General features: G+C 61.6%; 1 protein-coding gene across 7 annotated transcripts in view; it reads right to left on the reverse strand.

The window, feature by feature from the left end:
- The window catches only part of NAV1 (neuron navigator 1), a 74,397-nt gene extending 51,688 nt beyond the window's left edge, over positions 1–22,709 (reverse strand). For all 7 annotated transcript variants that reach the window (XM_048327789.1, XM_048327786.1, XM_048327784.1 and 4 more), the window contains exons 1-4: positions 22,661–22,709; positions 8,726–9,337; positions 8,261–8,361; positions 5,367–6,089 (exon numbers count right to left, since the gene is read on the reverse strand). In XM_048327789.1, coding sequence (XP_048183746.1) covers positions 5,367–6,089; positions 8,261–8,361; positions 8,726–9,312 — 1,411 coding nt within the window. In that variant the 5' untranslated portion in view covers positions 9,313–9,337; positions 22,661–22,709. The remainder of the gene's footprint in view (positions 1–5,366; positions 6,090–8,260; positions 8,362–8,725; positions 9,338–22,660) is intronic.
- Positions 22,710–23,510: the final 801 nt, after the last annotated feature.

Consider the following 23,510-nt stretch of genomic DNA (forward strand, 5'->3'; position numbering starts at 1 on the left):
TCCCTGAGTGCCACCCACATGGAAGCATGCTGCTCACAAGGCACCAGGACCAGGCAGGAGCCATGGGTGGGCTGGGTCCATCACCCAGGTCCCACTGTGGTCACATCCCACCAGCAGATCCCAAATACCACTTCCAGAATTGCCATAATTTTCTATTCATTTACATATTTTCTTTTTAGACATGTTGGATTTGGGGGTGAGATACAGGCAGTCACTGGGAAAGCCCCATTTAAACAGGGATTTTCAGGCTCTTTGGGGAAAACTTTGTTTCAGCAGTGCATCCCCAAATATGTTTTTTTTCAAGTGTTTGCTCTGCTACCTTTCCATTTTGAAAGAAATTTTGAAAGACAAATCTGGATTTCTTTTTTTCTCAGTCCTTTTTCCACACTGCTGTAATCACTGGGAACATGGCACATCCCAAACAGCTTCAGCAGAAGAACTGAGGCCCTTGGATCCCATTTCCAGATCTTCTCCCCAGTCACTGTAGCCATCTCAGCTGGAGAAAGCAGACATCTACTACCTGCTGTCAGCTCCTGAGAGCAGGATGGAAGCAGCAACACAACTGTGTACCACTCCCCTTTCTCCTCACTATTACCCCAAAGGCAGGAGTCCAGCTCTGTGGGTAAAAAGAAATAAATCCCCATCCCAATGACCTCGTCACACAGGGACCTTAAGAGAGGAATAGCATTAGTGGTATCAGGACAGCCACAGCACTTTACGAGGCAATAACCTGCCCTCATCACTGTGAAGAGCTACTTGGTCTCTGACCTCCTCATGGTCTCCTGCCAGGGAGCCTGGCTACTGCTGCACAGCGCTGCCAGGGGCCCATTAGTGCTTAATTAAACCGGTAGGAACAACATGGGGCAGAGGGAGGAATGCCATGGGGCAGAAGTGCTTCTTTGATCCCACACTGTGTGTCTCCCAGCAAGGATGGCAATCAGAAGGGAATAACTTGGTTCCCATCTCCACTAGGGTCAGGAATGTCCTTGCATGGGACATCTCAGATGCCAGTCTTTTCTGCACTGTGGTTTACTTTTTAAACCAGAGTCAGATGCTACGTGCAGCTCCCGCCTGTCATGGAGCCCTTCTGCCCATTCCAGCCCTTGGCTCTCCTCGCCACCACTGAGGGGCTGCAGGCACCCACTGCCCACCCAGCACCAGCCTGCCCTGCCTGTGTGTTGGCACCACAGGGGTACTGAGATCCCACGGGTACGTGCTGCCCAGCAAAGACATCCCTGCTGGGCCACCTGGGAAGGGTAGCATGGCCCACCCGAGGGCTGCAGGACTGAGATGGGTTATAGCTGCACCTGAAGAGTTTGGCAAGGCTGCAGACTCCTGCAGCAAGCATTTCGGGGAACACCATCCCCCCGGGATCCCACGTGTGTCCGCCTGGGCTCTGGCCCACACAACACCGACCACTTATTCGTTGATGCGAATTAGCAGCCACTTAAGAGGCACCACATCCAGCAAGAGATGGACAAGGAAATGGCTGCAGAAAGCAGCTGCAGGATCTCGGAGGTGCTCTGGGGAGCTCTAGGTAAGTGCAACCATCATGCTGGGCACTACATCCACGGCCCGTACAAAAAAGCCCCTGCACCTGCACAGCCTTGTCCATCACACGTGGACACGGGCATGGCAAGTGCTGCACAACCAGCTCTTCCACCACACTGGCCACGTGCCCTCCATCCCCTTCATCTTGTGGTTGGGCACTGGCATAATTAGCAACCCCAGCTGCCAGCCAGCTTTGATGAGAAGCCTCAGTCTTTGGTTGATGTGAAATGTGTAATTTGGATGATGGAAATAGCCTCTACAAAGCACATGTGGTCGCTGCGTGCCCGGGACCTCTCCCAGCTTGCTCTTTAAACAAGGTTCAGCTACAAAGGCGTCAGTGCCATCAAACAGATGAGGCAGTGGCAGTGACTGAATGAGAGGTAACATTTGGCCATTACTGAATAAACTGTATTTTTGGCCAAGAGAGGCTTGGGAGTGCTTCTGGCAGGAGACGCATGAGGTAGAGATGAGAATTCAGGTGTGGAGACCAAAGACACACAAGGTCTCTGGAAGCCACTGTGGCTGGCAGGGCCAGGAGCTCAGAAGCTGTACAGGCTTCTCAACACAGGTCAGCAGTTCAAGGACAACCGTATCTGCAGAGGCTGGAAGTCCCTGCAATTTCCGCCTCTCTCTTCCCAGCACAAACCGAGCTTGTGGGTCTTTCCATGCCACTCTGGATAGCATGTCCTTCAGCAGACATAGCCAAACAGCTCAGGCTGATGTTTCGCTTGCCAAAGGGATTAATGAAAACAGCAGAGACCTTCCTTCCCTCCCTCCCAAGCATCTCCTGTAGCAACCAGGAGAAAGCTCCTCTCCTGGAGCTCCTCACCAGCCCTAGCAGGGTGTGAAGCCCCCACTCCTGAATCCCACTCTCCTGGGATCCCATTCCTTCTGGGTCCATCTCCGCCACAGGAACCACCTCTTCCTGGGGAAGACAGGTTGCGGAAGGTACCATCACCACTGAAGAAAGTTCCATCCGCCTGGATCGCACCAGATGTACAAGCAAAGGGGTCTGGAGGCTCAGCGCATGTCTACACACCCTCAAGTTGGGGTTGTGCCAGCACCACTGTCACACTGCTCCTTTCTCTCCACAACCCCAGGCTCCTGGTGGCATCCCCATCACACAGGCTGTCATAGATGTGCCAGGTCACGGTTGGCTTGGGTAAGTAGGTGTGACTCAACATCACAACTCCCATGAATGTGGGAAGTACAACCCCAAGGAAGGGAAGTTTCAGCAGGGTGATGCTCCTGCTCTGTCCACCCCAGGCGCTCTCCCCATCCGACTCTGGACACAGCCCTCAATCCCCCCCACAGGAAGCCCGGCAGTCCCTATGTCTTGGAAAATTATTGGCAATACACAGAGGACAGATCTGGCAGAGTTTGGCCCTCATGGACCAGCTGACCAAGCCTTCAGATGCTAAGTGCAGTCCAAAGGGATGTTCAACACTTCCCAAGGTCAAAGTCAGCCCTGACTGATGCAGGTGGAGGCTTTGCAACACCCCAGAAACCAAACCAGTTGCTGGGGGCACTTCCACAACCATGATCTTCCTCAGAAAGTGCACAAGATCCTGTCTTGGATCTCTGGTACTCCAGAGTACCACAAACTGGGAGTCACTCCCACGTGGGCCAGGCCCCCCGGCCCCCAGCAAGGATTTCTCCTGGGAATGCTGAGGAAACTCCCACCTAAGAGCAGAGCATCATGGGGGGACACTGAGATTCCCCCAGGCATCCCAACACCAGTGAGTGGCAGTCTGTTAGTCCCCTAAGTGACAAATCCTCCTGCAATCCTGCTCTGCTCCCATGGCATCTGGTGCTACCGCGGCATTAGGGCTGAGGATGGATGTCTGTAAAGCCAGCTGTGGGACCATTGGGGCAGCCGGGCTGACCTCCAGCATCCCACCTGCTCATCCCCACAGTCTGCCTGTCCTCAAGCTCACTCTGTGGCCTTCCACTTGCAAGCCCTGGGATGCTCCAGCATCAGGGCAGACCCTGCCAAGGAGAGCACTGCTGCTGCCTCCGTGGCTGGGCACGGCCAGGGAGCCAAGGGCAATGGTCTGGGAGGCTCCATGCCTGCATGCCAGCACACGCGGGTGCACGCTGTGCCAGGGCCCTGCTGGGGCTGGGGCTGTGACACCCCAAAGGCTCCTGGAGCAGCCAGGGGTACACAGGGAAGTGGACTCAGCAAGTGCGGCTTTCCAGGTGCCTGGCTCCGGCACACACTCCAGCTCCACATCCCCAAACCGCCTCCCCCAGGCTCCAGCCAGGGCAAGTCTCTCCCCTTTCTCTTCATCACACAGCAAGGACAAGGCATCTCAAGCTAGCTCAAGCGCCAGAGAAGCTCCTGGCCCCCTAAAAAGAGGTCCCAGGCAGGGAACTTGAAGGGAGTGGGCACACCAGTCCTGCCTGTACTGCTGCTCCCCCACCACCAACAACCACCACGGCTTTACAGCCAGCCAGCTTGAGCACCACGAGCACCATGATGGTTGTGCAGGGCTCCCTTGCCACCTTCTTATGCCAGTTTGCCAGACCAAACACAGCTTTTCAGAGCCACAAGCCCCCACAGTCTTTGCCCAGCCGAGCCCTCAGGCACTGCCGGTTGGGATGCAGGGAAGACTGGGTGTCAGCGGGAAGCAGAGGTAGCCACAATTCCTAGAGATCAGCATGCAGCATGAGAGAATGGGCAAGGGCTGGGCTCACCTGTACCAAGACCCAATGCTGCAGCCCACGACAGGGGCAGTGGGTTCTGAGGTCTGGGGCACAGCCAGCGCTGGGCCAGTGCTCGCTGTTCTCATGGAAACCCACCATGCACACAAGAAGCTCGGGGATCAAACCTGCAGGGATAGCCAAAGCGCAGGCAGCCACAGCCTGAAATCGGCTCATGCAAACCCTGCAGCAGCATCCTTGGAGAACTCTCCTCTGCCAGAGCCCCAGATTTCAGTGGAGCTCTGGATCTACCCAAAATGGAGCAGCAGCGTGGACCCCTTGCGCAGCACCTCCACCAGCAGCTTCCCAAGGTCACCCCCAGGACGAGCCACCCTGATGGTGGGGACCAGCTGTGGCACCCGGCTGTGCAGCCTCCATTGTGTTTGGCGGGTGTTGAGACCAGGAACGGCCAACAAGACACGTGGGGGAGGACAAGCTTCACCACCACCTGCCACTGCTCCTTGTGAGGAGGAACTACCTTTCCTCCAAGGAAAGAGGCAGCTGACAGCACCTTCCCTCAAGCACTGCCTTGGAGATGCACTGAAGGCTGGAGCCCCGCTGCTCTGGAGCCAGGCTGGGAGAACTGGGGGTGTTCAGCCTGGAGAAAGCTCCAGGGAGACCTCAAAGCTGCTTCCAGTGCCTAAAGGGGCTCCAAGGGAGCTGGAGAGGAACTTGGGACACAGGCCTGGAGTGACAGGAGAGCAGGGGTAAATGGGATATTGGGAAGGAATTCTCCCTGTGAGGGTGGGGAGGCTCTGGCACAGGTTGCCCAGGGAAGCTGTGGCTGCCCCTGGATCCCTGGAAGTGTCCAAGGCCAGGTTGGATGGGGCTTGGAGCAACCTGGGACAGTGGAAGGTGTCCCTGCCCATGGCAGGGGGTGGAACAGGATGAGCTTTGAGGTCCCTTCCAACCCAAACCATTCTGTGCTTCTAAGTGACTGGGGACACTGAGGCTGATGACTCCTTTCCCCTCAGCCTCCCTTCACTTCAAGACACTGAGGTGGCCACCAGCGGGTCCCTCACGGAGTGTCAGGAGCCCAGATGCCTCCAGCTGCCACCTCTGGCCATTCCCGCCTCGACGACGAGCCCGGCGGTCGCGCCGGCCGCACTCACCCAGCATTTGGCTGAAGAGCAGCTGCTCCAGGTCGCCCAGCACCGTCACCACCAGCTCGGGGTCCACCTTCAGGTACGGCTTCTCCTCGGTGCCCGCCGCCACCGCCGGCCCCTTCCCGCCCAGCAGCTCGTCGTCGCACTTGCCGCCGCCGCCGCCGCCCGCCTCAGGGGCCTTGCTGAGGGGCTTCACCTCGGCGTAGGGCCCGCGGGGGATGCGGCTCGGCTTCCCGGCGGGCGGCGGCTTGGCGGGGCCGGCGGGGCGCGGCGACAGCAGCGAGTGCTCGGAGCGGGACAGGCTCCGCGACATGGCGGGCGCGTCCCGCCCGCGGGGGCCGCCGCGCCCGCCGCCCCCCGCCGCCGCCGCCCCCGGCGCTGCCGGCTTGGCCATGTCGTCGCTCCAGCGAGGCTCATAGAGCTGCCGCTTCTTCTCGGCGTCGGTGAGGAAGGCGAGGTTGGTGAGCGACTTCTGCTTGCGCAGGTTAGAGCCGGCCGGCAGCCGCCCCTCCGCGCTACTCGCCTTGAAGACGCGCAGCTCCGCGCCCCGCGGCCCCGCCGCCGCCGCCGCCGCCTTCGCCCGCTTCGGCATCACAGTGCTGCCGTCGGGGCCCCGCCGATAGCCGCGTTCCTCCTCGCCCAGCTCCACGTCGGGAAGGCTCTTGAGGTTGCTCCCCAGCATCCCCGCGCTGCAACCATTTAACCCGCCGGGCGCTGCTGCTGCTGTTGCTGCGGCACCGAGGACACACCGGGCGAGACAGAGGGAGAGGCGCCGTCAGCGCCCGTCCCACCGGCCGGGGCGGAGCGGGGAGGGGAGGGGATGGCGCGGGCGGGGAGCTGGAGGGGGGGGATAGCGGGGTGAGCGGCACGGCCCCACCTCGCCGCTCCGCCGCCGGCAGGACACTGCGAACCAGCGGAATGTCAGGGGCGAACAAAAAGGGCCCGCCCTCCTCTGGTGCGAGCAGGGGGCGGGGCGCGGCGCGCGCGCCCGCGGAGGGCAGGGAGGGGAGGGGGCGCGCGGGGTGGGGCGGGGCCGGGCGGGAGCGCGCGCGGCGGAGCTCGGGGGGCGGAGGGAGCGAGCGGGACCCCGGGGACAGCGCCCTGTGCAGGACCCTGGCGTGACACGGGACCCCCGGGGCGAGGGATGAAGCTGGCGAGCACGGAGCCGGCGATGGCCCCGGCGACCCCCGCGACCACACCTACCGGCGCCGTCCCGCAGCCCCTCGCAGGCAGGGACGTGCCGGGTGCTGGGTGGGAGGTGGGTGAAGCCAGCGCGGGGGTCCCACGCCCCAGCACCCTGCGTTGTAGCACCCCCTGTCCCGCCTGCCACGGACCCCACACCCACCTAGACACTGCACACCCATTCTCAGGGGGGACAAAGCATCCCCGTTTCCCCCCCCAAATTGTGCAGCAAGAGCCCAGGGTGGCCCCAGGAATCCCCCGAGGGACATTGTGGCCCCCCAAACCCAGCGGGGCCTCTCCACTGATCCAAGGGAATTAAGGGCGGGGGGGAAGAAGGGGAGTGGGATCTGGTTATCATCATTTTTCATTAATTACCCGTCCCTTGGGAGGGGTGAATTAAGTCTATTTGGTGACCTCACGCGGGCTGCCATGGCAACCGCCGGGAAATATTGCATTAGAGCCCGTCACTGCTGCCGAGATAAGGACGGGAGGACAGGGGGCGGTGCGAGCCCCCCAGCCCACCCCCGGGCCGGTGATCCGGGGTTCAGCCCGTGGTAGTGCTGAAAAGCCCCAAAATAACTCCGCCTGGATGGGACAGTAAAGGGTGCCCAAAAAAAGGGTGTTTTGCACCAAAAGGTGCTGCTGGGGCAGGAGGGATGCACAAGCTGCACCCCAAAGCCACTCGGGGTTTGGGGGCGGCTGTTGCCTGGGTGTAGGGCCCGCTGTGGGGGGCAAATCTGCGGGTGTTGTGTCGTTTGGGGGCTGGTGAGATGATTCTTGGGGTCTCCCAATGCCCCCTGTTCCCTCTGGCTGGGCCCAACGGAGAAGCTGGAGCAGGCATGGAGTGAGGGAAAGGCTCCAGCCCCTTCCCCGGTGCCGAACCCGCTCGGCTTTATCCCAAAACCTCCCCAAGGAGCAGGGCAGCTGCACTGGGCGCATGCCAGCCCCGCTCGCTCCCTCCTGCTTCCTCCTGGAACATCCTCCCACTTGCCGCTGGTTTCAGCACTTTCCAAATCGGGGCTCAGCGCTGAACGCCGTTATTCTCTGACTGAGGTGCTGCGATCCCAGGTCACAGCCGGCCTCTGCCAGGAGCCACCGTGGATCTGACCGACTTCTGTCCCTTCAAATCACCCCGTGAAGCTCCCGGCTCTTTTTCCCCTTCCCTGCACATCTCTGGAGCATCCCGCCATTCTCTGCTACCGCTGCCCTGGCAACCGCCGCCCCAGCATCCTCCCTGGATCCGCCCCCCCAAAATCTCCCCCCAGAGCAAGCGCCAGAGGGGACTGGGGTGGCCTCAGCATTGCAGCGGGGAGCTTGTATTCAGCTCCCGAGAAAGGGGGCGACCCGGTGGTGGGTGTGGGGAGCCAGCGGTCCCTCCGCGCCGGTTCCTTGGAAATGGGTCATTCCTGGAGCTCGCTGGGAAACGGGGAAGAGGAGGGAAAGGAGCCAGCCGGGGTGATGTCCTGGCGCCGTCCCCGAAGGGATCAGTCCCTGTGCTGCTCACAGTGTAGGGTTTTGGCCACGGAGGTCACCTGATGCAGGAACTGCAGCCGAGCCCCTCCCAGGGGAATTGGGCACCTCCAATGTGAGGGTTCCCCCACCGCCCCACTGGCCTCCAGCCCTGGCTCCCGTTCCAGCACGACCCTCTGCCCCCCGGCACCGTCACGGCAGCCCCCCAGCAGGACGCCCCCATTCCTGACAAACCCCTCTGGACTCACTCAGGCCTCTGGGTTTGGGGTCAGGGTCAGATCCTTTCTCAGGATCAGAGCACTCATCACCCGGGGAGGTGGCCCTCTCATGCTCCCGGTCCTCCTGCAGCCTGCGGGCAGAGGGGGATGAGAGTGGGTGAGCAGGGGCAGCTGGCTGGGGACCCCCAGGAGATGAGAACGTGGTGCTGTGGGCTCTGCCACGGTCTGGGGACACTGGTCTCATGGCAAGGGCTCCCGGGGCACCCTATTCCCCAATGAATCCATCCCCTGCCCCACACCAGCTCCCATGGGTGCCTTAGGAACCCCAGCTCTGCCAAATCCAGTGGGAACCTGCCTTTTGGTGCAGAACCCCCTGACCCAACCCCATCATTTCCCATGGCCACCCCTGCTGGGCCTGCCTGCCTCCCCCTGTCCCCATGCCCCCCACAGCCCCATGTCCCCCTGTCCCCATGTCCCCCATCCCCAGGGACTCACCGGTACTGGAAGGGTGCCACAGTGGCAGTGATGGGATGGCTGTGTGGGGGACCTGAGGAGAAGGTGATGGCCCCTGACCCAAACACGGGGCCCCTCCCCTGTGAGCCACCATGAGACTCATCCCCTGTCCCTGCTGTGGCTGTTCCGCTGCCCTTCCCAGGGGACCCTCCCAGCCGCCCCCCACCCCTGCCCTGTGCTAGGGGAGCTTTGGGCAGCTCGCTGGGCTCCCCCACCCTGCCTTCCCCTCTCCTCCCGCTGCCTGCTGCCTCTGGCCATCTCCCAGGGGACACCAGGGGTCTTGATGGGGCTTTCTGCCCACCATGAGTGGGAACACTGGGGCTTCCCTCCCTGCCCTCGGCCGGCTCACGGCCGGCAGCTTTGCCAGTGCCTTTGAGCTTGAGGGTCTTGGGACCAGGGGCTGGCACCTTCCCTGGCTGAGGGGACGGAGCCCTGTGGAGGACAGGGGACCCTGGGGTGCTCAGGGGGGCTGTGGCGTGCAGTTTGCCGTGGGCCATGGCACGGGGCACTGGGATGGCAGATTGGTAGTGGCTGCGGCCGGTGGAGTTGATGTTGGCTGTCCCCTTCATCCTGGTGAGGCAGCTGCTGGCAAGGCTGTGGAGGAAGAGGAGGGTTCATTACAGCCCAGCAGAGCGAGGGGGTGGGTGTGGGGGGGCAGCCACAGCCCCTCGGCTGCACCAGACCTTGATCTTTCTTCCTAATGGCCGTGGGTGCTCAATGTCCCCATCCTGGGAGGAGGCCACTCCACCCCATGCCCCAGGGTGAGGACACACATGATGTCCCCTGACAGGACCAGGGCATATGTGACGTCCTCCCCCAGGGAGCCTGTGCAGCCCCACCCCTGTGTCCCCAGGTCCCTACAGCAGGTCCCTGCAGCAAGGACATAAAGGGACAGACCCTCACCAGTTGGGGCTGCACCACAGGCAGGATGGGGCCCTCTTGGCCACTCAAAAGTTTCTCCTAGTCCCCAAAACCACCTCCTGATCAACCAAGACTGTGCCCTGGCCCTCCAAGACCACCTCCCAGACATCTGAGGCCATCTCCTGGCCACCTAAAACCAACTCCTTGTCCCCTGAAACAATCTCCTGCCACGCAAGACCACCTTCTAGTGGCATGAGGACCAGCTCTGTGACCCCTTCTACTGGTGTCTGAGTCCCACCCCCACACTGGAGTGCCCTCCTCATCCCCAGTGTCCCCCCACATGGTGCCACCTGCCACATCTCTCCATGCTCTTGCTCTCATCTTGCTTGTCCTATGGTGACTTTCCATGTCACCACCCCTCAGGCAGCGCCCTGTGCCCCCCCCCCCACCTTGCCTTGGTGTTTTTCTCCATGTGATAAGGATGGGGTCTCATCCCACCCAAAGCACCCACAGGCTTTGCCACCACCGGTGACAGGGATGTCAGCACAGTCACAGTGAGTGGAGAAGCTCATCACTCCTCACACCCACAGGATTTGCCTGGGCAGGCAGAGCAGAGCTCAGCAAGGAAATCAGCCATGGAACAAAGCTCCATCTCCAACTACCTCCTGCCTGCAGCTCTCCAGGAAAAAAAACTCAAAGAAAAAGGTTTTCTCCAGGGGATGGAATGATCTCTACAAAGATGGGGACCTGTGTCCCCACAGGCAGCAGGTGCCACATATCTCCCAGGACACACATTCCACATGTTGCTCCTGCATGGTTTCACTCAGCCTCCTTGAAGGCAAACCTCTGGGGAGGGGAAGCTTTTAGAGCATTCTGTGGGGACCATCAGCTCCAGGCTGGCCACCCCCCATGGTGAGGGTTCCTCTATCTGGTGCTGCCTTAGCGTTGGGTGGGTGCAGTGAGTGCATTGGAGGGTGTACTGGAGCCCCCCGAGGCTGTTCCTGGTGGGCTGGGGAGTGCAGCATTCCAGGTACCCCCCCCACACCCACCTGCTCTTTCAAACCACCCAGCTGAGACACAGCTTCTCCAGAGCTGGAGGTAAGCTGTGGGGTGCAGGGAGATGGCTCCATCACCCCGATGGGAACAGCAACCCAGCCATAGCCACTGCATTTCCCGGCAGAGGGTGTTACATGAACAAAGCCCAAAAATGCCCCAAACCACCCTGTTTTGCCTCTTCCCCAACCTGAGCTGCCCCAAGCCCTGCTCCCCACAAGCTTTTGGGGGTCTGCAAGGACCAAACCATGCCCCACATTCTCCCCACCCTGGGACGGCCATGTCCCTGCCACAGGCAGCATTGGGGTGAATGCACTCAAATTCCCTTTTCCCAGAGCCACGTGAACTGGATCATTTGATCGTGGAGCCGTGGGTCACGGGGAGAGGGGCTGATGCAGCGGATGAGTTCAAGGAATCACAGCGCCAGTGCCAGCACCAGCCGGGAGCTACAAAGGTCTTTCCAAGGCAATTTCGATTAAGGGGCAGAGGAAACTGACACACACAGCTCTGGGCTTGCTCTCCCTGAAGCCTCTGAAACACTGGGAGAGATTTTTGTCTCTCCCCACATCCTGGCTGAGCCATCTCTGCCTCTGCTCACCATGGTCACGGCCCTGAGCCAGGGCAGAGGTGGGTGGAGGCAGTGCTGGGACAGGCACTGGGGGGCTCTGGGACAGATCCGTCCTCGAGTCACTGCGGGAGGTGGGATGGAGGCAGGAACGGGGGCTCTGCCACTCCCACGTGGGCACATAGATCCAGCTCGGGGGACCACCACAGCCCCCAGGGCGGGGGCCTGTATTGGCACCAGCCCGCACCCAAGGGTGCTGCAACGTGGGCAGCAGGAGCCAGGCAGGGCTTTCCCTGTGCCAGTGGGATTCCCGCACCTACAAAGGTCACTCCCAGGAGCATGGAGGCCAGGGCTCAGCACCCAGCTGGACACCAGCTCATTTTTGGGAGCATAATGTTCTCAAACCAGCTGTGAATATCAGCAGAGAGCAGCTCCCCTCTGTCCCCCAGTCTGTTCCCAGGCTGTGCCCCACAACCCACACTTACAAACCCCAATTCTACACTTTTTCCCCCTCTTTAAGGCAGCCCCTGCCCTGAGAGTGCTGTGCCTGGAGACAGCAGTTCACAGCCTTGAGCTGCAAAACACCTTGTGCGAACACAAAGGAGGTGGACCTTCATAGAACTACAGAAAGGTTTGGGTTGGAAGGGACCTTACAGACCATCATCTCATTCCACCCCCTGCCATGGGCAGGGACACCTTCCACTAGCCCAGGTTGCTCCAAGCCCTGTCCAACCTGGCCTTGGACACTTCCAAGGTTAAGGGGAGCTTCCTCCCCATAGGTGCAAGGATGATGAAACCACCAGTTCCAAGTCACCCATTTCACCCCGAGGTCCCTCACACAAACACCTCCAGTCCCAGCAGCTGGTTCTGGTGGGTTTTCTCCTAACACAGAGGGACATCATCTGCTCCTCACTCTATAAAATCTGTCCCAAGCTCATCCTCAACCAACTCAGAGGCAAAATCTTCGTCTAGATTTATGCAGTGACCTTACCTTCCCAGCACCCACTGAGCACCACCAGCATGCAGCACTCCTCCAGCCCTGCCTGCTCCCTGGGCACGTGGCATGGGGGCTGTAACCAGGTTTTGTAGACTTTTTTTCCACTTTGGATTTCTCTCTTGTGGACACAACTTCCATTTCTCCCCCTCTGAGCCCACCAGCAATGCCACAGCTGCAGCAGAAGCCAAAGCTGCCACGCTGGCCACAAGAAAATCAATCCTCCTCTTGTGCTCACAGGGTTGAGGCTTCTCAGGAGATGCCAATGCCTGCTGGGAGCCGGGCTCGGAGCAGTCCTTTTCCCACCACACACACCTCAGGTGTCCCTGAGGATTCCGCTGTGCCTGGCTAAGCACTGCTGACCCCTCCTCAGGCTTCACCCTGCTCTAGAGATGCCATGGGCTTCCTGGGGATGGCTGAGGGGTGATGTGGATGCTGCCCCACTCCCCCAGACTGTGACACCAGCTGGACCCTCATGCTGGGGTCCCACGGCTGGGATGCTACCAAAGGGATAAGCCAAATCAACTCCTGCCACGTCCCTACTCCCCCCAGCAGCTCCAGGAGGAGCCACTCCTTTGCCCAGAAGGCCCCTACACATCCAGCATCAACCACCACAAACTAAAACCATTCCCGGGCAAGATTCAGCCCATTCTTGTTCCCAAAGAATTCTTCCTTTGCGTCAAGACTGATTTTACTCTATCCAAGCTTCGTCCCCAGGACTGGGTGCCTCTGGTATGTGCCCCGTGTGTGATGACGGCAGGGGAGTGGGCGAGAGCCCCATCACGCTGTGTCACGCTGGCATCCTGCTGCCTCTGCCCAGCTAAAGCAGGTCATGGCTTGACCCAGATAGACCCAGCAGCTCCTTCACAGTTAGCTCAAAAGGGAAACAACTTTCTCCTTCAACCCAGGAACAGCTCTCAGGAACCGGCTGCTGCTCCCCCTCCAGGTAACACGAGCACTGGGAACTTGCACCTGGTGCTTTAATTTGGGGACTTCCAGCTGCTGGGTGAGTTTTCGGTCCCATCACTTCCCTGGATACCAGCTTGGGATCACTGGGTCCTGTGGTAGTGGAAAGCAGCAGGTGCACACGAGGTATTTTAGTAGCAGGAGATATTTTGGAGCAGCCGAAGCAGTGCTGTGGGCAGCAGAGCCATGCCTGGGCATCAGGGCTGAGCCTCCTGGGCAGCCGGAGGTGCTCGTCTCCCAGCCAAGCAGAGGATACTCATCCCAGGCACCTCCAGAGCTCAGGTGTGGAGGTGAACTTCAGTTTTTAATCCCAGAGGCAAGGTGGGATTTGATCCCTTCAGATGATGCCTTACAGAGTTACGGGTGTTCACACCGAAGGAAAAGCCTTGGCTGAGCTGTGTCCTTCATCCCAGGAGAAACACAAGCCAGCACATCCCTAAAGGCATCTCCTTCAAAGAGGCATCTGTTGTGCCCGGAGCCTGAACTACTTCCTCTGCCTCGTGTCCAAATCCACCTCACACGTGTGATTTTAGCAGCCAGAAATGAACAGGGACCTGGAGCCTGGTCTCATTTCATGTCCCCATTTCCATGACCTAGCGGGGTCACTGGAGCATTCCCAGCACTGAAGCAGATCCGCTTTGGAACCATCCATCACCTGAGCCGAGCTAGGACCAGCCTCCCGCCCTGCAGGGGCTACAATGAGTGGCTGAAGCCCCTGGCTCCACCACTGTGCCTTGGAGGGGTCCAATCACGGGGGCTCCCATGTTCCCAAGAGAACAGCGAATGGCTCTGCAAGCATTTTGCTCTCTATTTTGTAGCATTTTGGAGTGACTTTTATAAGCAAGACAAAAGTTGCTTCTCTCCTATCCCTCACAGCTTATATCCCTGTCAGGAGTGATATGCTGTCCCGTGTCCCAGGATAAATGTGGCAGGAGTCTGAGCATGGACACTGAGTGATGGAAAATGTGTTCAACCCTCCAGCCTCTGCTGGCATCTTGCTGCTGCTCTGTGCCTGTTTCCCCACCCTGACACAGCCTCTGGAAGGGGTAAGAGAGCTGAAACCAGGCTGGTAAATAGGAAAAAAGGAGGATGGATCCTTCCCTGGGTGTGCTGGGATGCAGAACAGCTCCATAAATTGGGAATCATCCTTGAGACACCCTTGGGACTGGCAGCACAGGAACACCAGGCGCTGCAGCACTGTGCCAGGTGTCCCCGAGGAGATGCTCAGGGGCTGCAAAGCATCCTTCATTTTTATGGGTGAGGGTGGAGGGGGCAGCCCAGGGTGAACCCCAGGGTGTGAGTGGCATGAGGAGCTGAGCCCCTGCCAAGGGACAGGTCCTGGTGCTGTGAAACAGCTGACCCCAAAGGCTGCTCCCTGCACCTTGCAGCCCTGTGCAGCATCCAGCCTCGAGCTGCTATCAGGGATGGCCACGCTCCAGCACAGCCTCCTCCCTGGCACGCTTGGGAAGGGTGACAAAGAAAAGGCTCCTTGTGACACAAGGAACATAAAACTTTCCAAAGAGAAACAGAGGGAGCCGGGGCAGAAAGGGCCCTTCAGAAGAGAACAAGCTGCCGATTCAGCCACCAGGCCCAGCCCTCCAGCCCCCATGCCCCGGCCACGACCTGGCCTGCCCACCAGCCAATGTCATCGCCTGGGACATTGCCACCACCTGCATCGCTGGAGCAGTAGGCTGGGTCCTTCCCCAGGGAGGTCTCACTGCTCCCCTCTCCCAGCCCCTCCGGAGGGCAATGTCGGGCTGGCCAGTCCGATGGCCAGGCCGGGTGCAGGCAGGTGGTTCTCCCGGGTGCAGGCAGCAGAAGGGCAGGCAGGTGGAAGCAGAGGCCAGCCAGACCCAGCTCTGCCTGTCCTGGATGTCTGTTCCCCCCCAGCACGATGCTGGGGGCTCTGGGAGCTGCTGGGAGATGGGCAGGGGCAGGCACTGAAGGACAGAAGTCAGCTGTTGTCCAAGCAGAGATCATAGAGAAATCACAGAATTGTCAGGTTGGAAAAGCCCTCCAAGATCATCAAGTCCAACTGCTAACCCAGCACTGCCATACCCATCGCTAAACCATGTCCCCAGGTGCCACATCCACACGTTTTTGGAACACTTTCAGGGATGCCCAGCCCGCAGCCACAGCACTAATCCCTGCTTTAGCCCCTCCGCAGCAATCCCATTAGCCACTTAGCCCACTTCAATAAAACCGGCTCTGAGCAAAGCTGAGCTCTGGGCTGGACCTGCTGCAGCAGCCGCTGCCACCGAGCCGCGGGTACGGCCGGGAGACCGAGCTCTGCTCCAACTGCGCTGTGCCCGGCACAAATTCTGCTGCAGGATGCGGCTGGGTGGTCTGGGGCTGGGACAGAGCCTGGGAGCCGTGCGGGGCTCTGTGCAAGGGGCTGTGTGAGGCTCTGTTGGAGGGACGGTATGAAGGGCTGGGCAAGGGTCCTCGACGCCCAAGGCTTCTCCCCGGGGATATCCCGGCCACACGGAGCCCGGTTCGCCGCGGCCCCTGCGTGTTCCCGCAGCCAGTCCCCACCTCGGGGTCTCTCACAGCCGTGCTTCCTGCCGGCGGGTGCGACACCTCCTAGGCCGGGGCCACGGGGGCCCGGGGCAGGTGTGTCCCCTCCGCCGGGTGGATATCGGGGGTGCCCGGCAGAGGCGGGGGCGGGGGGCAGCGGGGGTATCCCCGGCCCCCGGCGCTGCGGACGTTCAGGAGACGCCGGTGCTGGACAGCTCCGCCTGCGGCACCGCCCCCCCGGTACCGCCCCCCGGGCCGGTGTCACCCCCCGCCCCGACCGGTGTCACCTCCACCCGGTACCGCATCCCGAGCCGCTGTCACCCTCCCCTCCGCCGGGTACCACCCCCTGAGAAGGTGTCACCCTTTTCCCCCGGACCGGTGTCACTCTCCTCGGTCCGGTACCGCCTCCCCCAGCCGGTGCAGCCCCCCCGGGACGAGTGTCCCGCCCTCGAGCCCGTGTCCGTCCCCTCCCCAGCCCGGTGCCCACCGGGCCGGCAATGCCCGCACCGCCTATGGCCGGTGGTGCCTGTTCCCCTCGGGCCACCGCCGCCAGCCGGGGGCCAGCAGAGCGACTCCCCAGGGACCAGCCCAGCGCCGGGGGCCCCCGGCCTCCCGGCCCCTCGGCTGCCTGTCTGGGACGGAGCCATCTGTCCGGTGCCTGGTGCCATCTGTCCCCCAGCAGCGCTGCCTGTTATTTCCCGGTGTCCCAAGCACCCATAGGGAAAAGGGTTGGGCTGTTCTCCCGTGGGGTGACACACCACCGAACCCTCTCCAGATACCCCTGCAGTGAAGGGTCAGCTGGGAAGGTTTGGGTTGTGCCTGAGGGCCTCCCACTCTCCTCGGCCCTCCCGCTCACCCCGTGCTATCTGGCGAGAAGAGCCATAAAGCCGTCGGTAGCCCTGTGGATGCCTCCTCCAGCACACGAGCCACCACTGGACACGGCAGAGCCTGGGGTCTCTCCGGCATCCAGCACCATAGCCAAAATACAACTCCTATTGTGCATCCTGAGGGCTTCAAAACCTCCCAACACCACCCCAAAATCTTCCCAGAACCTCAGAGCTGCCACGGGGCCAAGGATCTCCCAGTGCCGGATCAAGCCCTGGGCCAGGAGCTGTCCCACAGCTCTGGTGACGTTCAGCTGAACTCTTGTCTGGGCCAAAACTCCGTGGAGCCGGCTGCATCATTTATTTAGCCCTGTGTTCCCGCGGCATCACACACCTGGCCCTTTGCTCCCAAGAATTTTGAGCAAGACCAGATGTCACAGTGTCTGCATTCGCCGCCGCTGTGCGGAAACGGCCCCCCCGGTCCTCGACCCATGAAACCTGGAAGCCCCTGACGGATTTTGGCTTGGCTGCTGGGGTGGCGGGGAGAGGCAGCTGCACAGCAGGGCTGCAAAACACATTAACTCAGCAGATGCTGTCGCCTTCGCAGGCGTACGTGAGTGCTGGGTGGTCGGAATGGTCGAGGGGGCAGCTGGGCTTGTCCCCCCATCCTGGCACCAGCAACGCATCCCCGGCACCCCCAGCGCTCCCTGGTGAGACCCTCACTGCCTGTTGGCTCCCTCCAACATTCGGCTCTCTCAACACACAGCAGGCAGAGCAGAGTCATGCGGGTACTCAAAAAGGCATTTTTTTTCCCCTAAAGCAGGTTAAGGATTTAAAAATGCCACTGGGAGCATAGGATGGTTATCACTAGGGACACAGCAACAAGGTGTGTCAGCAAAGTGGGAGGTTAAACCCCGAGAGCAGACACACAGAGCTGAGGACATGCCATCATCATAGCTGAGCTCCAAATTGGGGTGGTGTTAGATGCTGAATCTACTTTGGGTGATGAACCGAATGAATGAAAGTCAACTCATGCATCCAATTCCAAATGGAACCCCTCAATCCCTGCCCCAGTGCTGGCCATTCCCACCACGGACCATTCCCACCATGAGCTAAACTGCCCTGGCTGGTCTTACCTGGCCAAGTGAGACGAGTCTCCCTTAATCCCTCCTGTAATAAATGAAGCCGCTCTTGCAGCCTGGACTCTTCCAGGGGGTTTTCCCCGAGAGCCCCACACACCCACTGGCACCCAAAGGGGGTTTCCCTTGAGATAACCAGGTATTTGCAATGGAAAGCAAAAGCCACAGGGAGCCCTTAATGGGATGAGTGGATTTTCCAGTGAGCTGTAAATCCTCAGTGGCTGTTGGCAAACACCTCCCTGCTCGCTCTGGAGGCGGCGGGGGGCGGGGGGGGGGGGGGGGGGGATGTTGCAACAGTCACCACTCCAGAGGGATCCACATCCCCAGGGTTTATCAGAACAACTCCAAGTGTGTCCACGATGCCAATGTCCCAAGGGAGTTGAGGACTGTCACTTAATACATGAGGCTGGACGAGCTTGGCAGGGACTGGCAATGCCCTCCCTGGCCCCAATACCCCTCACCAGCCCCAGCACAGGGAGCAGCTCCAGTCCCACGACCCTCTTACACCTAAAGTTAAACCTCCTCCCTCCAAAGGATGCATCTGGAGGATGCCTGGCTTTCCCAGAGGGGAGCCCAAGCATCCCTCAAACATCCCTTCAGTATCCCTGAATTATCCCTTGAGCATCCTGCCGGCCCGCAGCGAGCAGCCCTGCCTTCCCTCGCCCACCCCACACTGCACATCCCCTGGCATGGACGCCCCAGCACGGGGTGAGGAGGGGTTGCAGAGCCCAGAGGGGCGAGGAGAAGGGAAGGCGGGGGAGAAGGAGTGGAGGAGAAGTCGTGACTTATCGCCCTGCCCTGCTCAGGGGGAGTTTCCGCTGCCGGAGGCGGCGCCGCCCGGCCGCATCCGCACGGGCCTTGAATGCGATCTGAGGATGAGAGCGGAGAACGAGCACAAACCCAGTTCCCCGAGCTTCCACCTCCGCTCCTCCACGAGAGCAGGGGAATCCAGGGAATTCAGGCAAACAGCGGGACGCGTTAGCTCGAGCGCTGGCTCCCACTCCAGACCCGCTCCCCGCAGCACAGCTGAGACCTTCGGCACCCGATTGCCCCACGCCGGCGCTAAGAGGATGCCAGGACACCAGACCCACTGCCCCAGCCGGCCCCGGGCATGGGTGGCTTGTCCCCACCTGTCCCCTCCGCGGGCGATGCCTTGGGGCACTCCAATCCCCAGTGCCGGCAGGGTGGCAGCAGGGCAGGGGTCAGAGTGGCACCAGGACCTGCTGCTGAGCCCTTGAGGAAGGGGACTCGCAGGATGTGATCCCACAATGAAACTTATGGCAACCCAGCACCCAGATAGGGTGACCCGGAGCCCCTCATAAAAGTTCTGAGGGCAGGGATGGTGCCATAGGTGATTTGGGGCCGGGTTGGGGCATTGACCAGACAAGCCCAGAGAAGTGCACGGGGACCAAGTCCCACAGCCAGAGACAGCTTCACCCCAGCTCCTACCCCACCACGACCCCCTAGGACAGAGCAGAGCTTTGAACCCTCCCTGGGCCACTCATCCAGGACCTCCCCCCACCCTGGTTAATGAAAATCTTGCTCTCCCCAATTTTTGTAACTTCCTGTGATGGTGGTTGGGGTGCCACAAGCCAGAGGATCCTCCAGCCCCTCTCCCCCCAAGCACCTCCAGATCCAGGCGGTCAATCCACAGCAGTGCCCGATGTCCATAGCACCACCCCGACCCTGCAGCACAACTGGGCAAAGCTCATTAGAGGTCGCTTGCTAATGAGCAGGGCTCGGGTTGTGCCAGCAAATGCACCAGGGAAGCCACCAGAGCCTGCTGGGACAGGCTGATCTGTCACCTGGAGCATTCGAGGAGTTCCCACAGGTGTTGGCAATGTGCCACCTGCCTGCAGCCTGTGCCTCAGTTTCCCCATGCACTGCCACCAGCCTCGTCACCACCAGTGCCACTGACTGCCCCAGCAGGTCCTGGCTCGCCACAGAGCACTCCTGGGGCTGGCACTCCTCTGGCCTTGGTTAGGTCTTGGGGACTGATCCTGCCCAGCCAGGACGGGCTGGTGACATGAGCTGGGCTTTCCCTGGGGACACACAGGGCAGTGGGCAGAGCCAGTGTGGTCCCAGCTGCCCCCTCCCTGTCACTGCTGTTTTTCCCACTGCACAGGGCACAAAGGGCTGTGGGAGGACAGAGGGTGCTGCCCCTGCCCTGACTGCCACCAAATGGATGCCCTAGACAGGTGAGGGGGGACTGTCACCCATTTGCCAGCAGCAAGGCAGAGGAGGATCACATGGTGGGAACAAATGCTGAGGACTTCCATCCAACACTGATGTCCCCAGCCCAGGCTGATGACCAGGCACTTTGCTGGTGCTGGAGCATGCCAGACCTCCCCAGGGAGCGCATGCAGGTGAGGGGACGTCCGGCTTGGTCAGTGAGCAGAAGTGGCTCTGCAAGGGTCATGGGCAAGGAGAGGCACTCAGCTCCCACAGTGCCCGCTCCAGCTCCACACGGACCCTGCTCCAGCCAGAAAGGAGGAACATGTCCCCAAGGTTCTCACCTGGTAGCTGCCCTGGATGGTGGCACTGGGGACAGGACAGGGTGCTCTGGCCTGGTGGCACCATGTCCTGTCCCCACAGCGGTGCCAGCCTGCGCCGGGGGCTCCCGCCACCAGCCCAGCCAGGGCTCAGGGGGCTGCAGTGGCCCCACTAAGGTCAGGGTCCCAGCAGCCATGGGATCAGTGGCTGCACCCCAAGATCCAGCCCAGGGGCATCACCTGATCCCCCGTCCACAGCCCAGGCCCTGCATCCCGCTCCAGGCCTGGGGCCCCGCTCCCATCCGCAGCCGGAAACACCTTTTTCCTGTCCGTGGGGCTGCAGCATGGGGGGGGCAGCAGGAAAAAAACCTCGTGTCCTGGCAGGTTATTTACATCCTGCTGCCAGTGGGGCCAGCCTGATTCCCTCCACGTCCCCACATGCACCCCAAGCTCTGCTCCAGCCCTGTCAGCCTCATCCCTGTTCCCATCCTATTCCTGTCCTCACCCCCATCTCATCCCATCCTGTCCCTATCCTCACCCCATCCCTATCCTCATCTCATATCTCATCTCATCTCATCTCTTCCCCACCCCTTCCCTATCCCCATCCCTGTCTCCATTCCGATCTTAGTTCCCATCCCAGTTCTCATCCCTATCCTTTCTTCACCCTCATTCCTCTCCTCAAAGCCAGCCCCCTCTCAACACAGCAAGACTGGAGACCCCTTTCACCAGAAGGAGGATGCCAAATCCTGCCTTGGGGATACCATTCTCCTCCCAGTGAGCGCCAGAGCTCACTCAGTCCCATGCTCCCCATCCCAGCCTGTTTTCCCTCTCCCTGGCCTTTCAGAGCCAGCTCCTGTGCCGGGCTGTGTGACACGTCCATGTCCCAGGAGCCTTCTGTCTCATCCAGTCCTAGGAAAACGTTGGGGGGAAACTGAGGCACGGGGCTGGCAGGGCTGGGAGCGACCCGAGGCCAGCTCCAGGGCCAGGGGCACTGCCGGGACATGTGCGGGCAGCCCCTGCCCCCCCCGAGGCGCGGGAGCCCTGCACCCCCGGCACGGGCACTTACTCAGCGCCTGCGAAATGACTCAGCCAGGATCCGGCCGGGCCAGCCGGGATTTCCTGACTCAGCTCCCCCGGCTGTGAAAATGGGGGGGTCCAGCCCCTCCTTCCAACACCACAGACACCAACACACGCTGCTGCGGGGGGCGGGGAGCGCCCCCACCCCTGTGACCCCCTTGGGAGCACACGGACCCTCTCCGGCACCGGGGATAATGGCACGGCAGCGACGGCAAAGCCTCGGGGAACGCAGGCAGCACCCCAAAAACCCATGGGCAACCCCTGCCTGCACGGGGTCTCGCCCGCTCTGGGCAGTCGCGGGTATCCAGCAGGGCCGGCTGCAGGCCTGGCATCCCGGCACACCCAGACTCCCTGGCTCCCCTCCCAGTTGTTTTTTTCCTAGGTGAAATCCAGGAAAAGAGTCGTCCTGGCACATGCACTCGGCGGGTCTTCTCCGCTTCCCTCGCACAGGGTGACAGCACCTCCGCGTCCCATGGGGGCATGGCCTGAGATGAAGTCGTCTCAAAGTTTTCCCTCTGTCCTGCGCCATCGCGGTTTGGCTGCAACATTCCCAGCTCCAAGGAGTGTGGGGATGGCTCCTTCACCCCAGGTGGTGGAGGATCCCCATGAGAAGCACCCATGGATGCCTACAGCCTGGAAGCACCTTCCCATGTCAAAAATGAGGGCAGATGCCATGATCTGCCAGCACCGACCCGCTGTGCCTGTGCGGAAAGCAGGATACACATTTTCGACAGTCCCCGTGCCTCAGTTTCCCCCGTCACCCTTTGTTGGTCATTCTGTGCTCCCCAGGACTGAACTGGGGAGGCACCACAGCCTCTTCCTGCAGCCCTCCTCTGCCGGAGACAGGAATTGGGGGTGTCCAGGGGACACCGCGGGCACTGGGACACAGGAATTTGCCAGCCCGGTCACGCTGCAGCTCCCACTGCTTGAAACAGGGTCTCTGCAGAGAGGTGGGGACATTGGGGGGGACAGGAGAGGGGACGCGGAGCTGCCCCGAGTGTCAGGCTGTGCCAACCCCTACAGCTGCTGCCTGTGCTCCCCGGACACTGCCAGCATGTCTCTCGTGTCACCGCTGTTCCCCACAGCATGACCCCATCACCTCGGTCCTCAACAGGGTGTTCCCCATCATCTGCAGCCCCCACCGTGTCTAGCCGGCCCCTGACGGGGCGTCCTCCATCGCCACCCGTTGTCCCCTCTGTCAACGCCGATCCCCGCAGGATGACCCAGCTGATGTGTCCCCGAATGTCACCACCAGTCCCTGTCGGGGTGTTCCATATCAGAGCCTGTCTCCACCGGGGTGCCCCTTGTGCCTTCCCGGGCCACCACGCAGGATGTCCCTCATCACCCCCGCTCCCACCGGGGTGTCTCCCGAGTCTCCCCGCTCCCACGGGGAAGTGCCCCACGGCCCCGATCCCGGTGCCCCGCTCACCGCTCGCTGCGCCCCGTCCCGCGCGGCCCCGCGGGCAGCGCCCGGAGCCGCCGCCGCTCGCGGAGTGACAGCGCGGCCGGGGACCCGCGCGGGCCGGCCCGGCGGCCGGGGGAGGAGTCGCGCAGGCCCGTGCCCGGCCCCGCCGCTCCGGCCGCCCGGGGTGCCCGCCCCGGCCCCCAGCCCCCGGCCCCCAGCCCCCGGCCCCCAGCCCCCGGCCCCCGGTTCCCCGGCCCGGACAGGCGGGTGCGGGGCCGCCCCTGCCCCGCTCGGTCCCTGGGGACGGCCCCGCCCGGTCCCCGCTGCCCCCGGTGCCGCTCGGCTGCCGAGACGCGGCACCTGGAACCGGCACCGGAGCCTGAGCCGGGGAAACCCCATGGACACCCCCCCCCCCCCCCCAGTCCCCCACGGAACATCCCCTCCTCGGATTTCTCATGGATCCCACATGGACGCCCTGACCCCGTGGATCCCCCACGGATCCCTCTCTATAGCCCTCCTCGGCTCTCCTCGGATGTCCCCACGAGCCCCCTCGGTGGGTTATCCCTGATCCCCTCCCCATGGATCCTGACACTGCCGCCCCCAAGCACCCCTCCGGAGCCCCCATGGACTCCCCCCGCGAATTTCTCATGGACCCCCCTCCATCCACCCCCACCCCACCCCCACCTCCCCCTTCCCCAGATCCCCCAGCATGGATCTCTCCCTCTATCCCACCCTGACTCCCCTGCTGGATCTTGCCCCACCTCACCCCCGGCTCTGGATCTCCTCCCCATGGATCTCGACCCGCTCTGGATCCCCCGTATATTTCCCCGGATCCCACATGGATCCCCCACCCCTGGACACACCTGCCCGCGCT

This window comes from Corvus hawaiiensis, chromosome 24, assembly GCF_020740725.1.
Source record: "Corvus hawaiiensis isolate bCorHaw1 chromosome 24, bCorHaw1.pri.cur, whole genome shotgun sequence".
In the NCBI taxonomy this organism is placed as follows: Eukaryota; Metazoa; Chordata; class Aves; order Passeriformes; family Corvidae; genus Corvus; species Corvus hawaiiensis.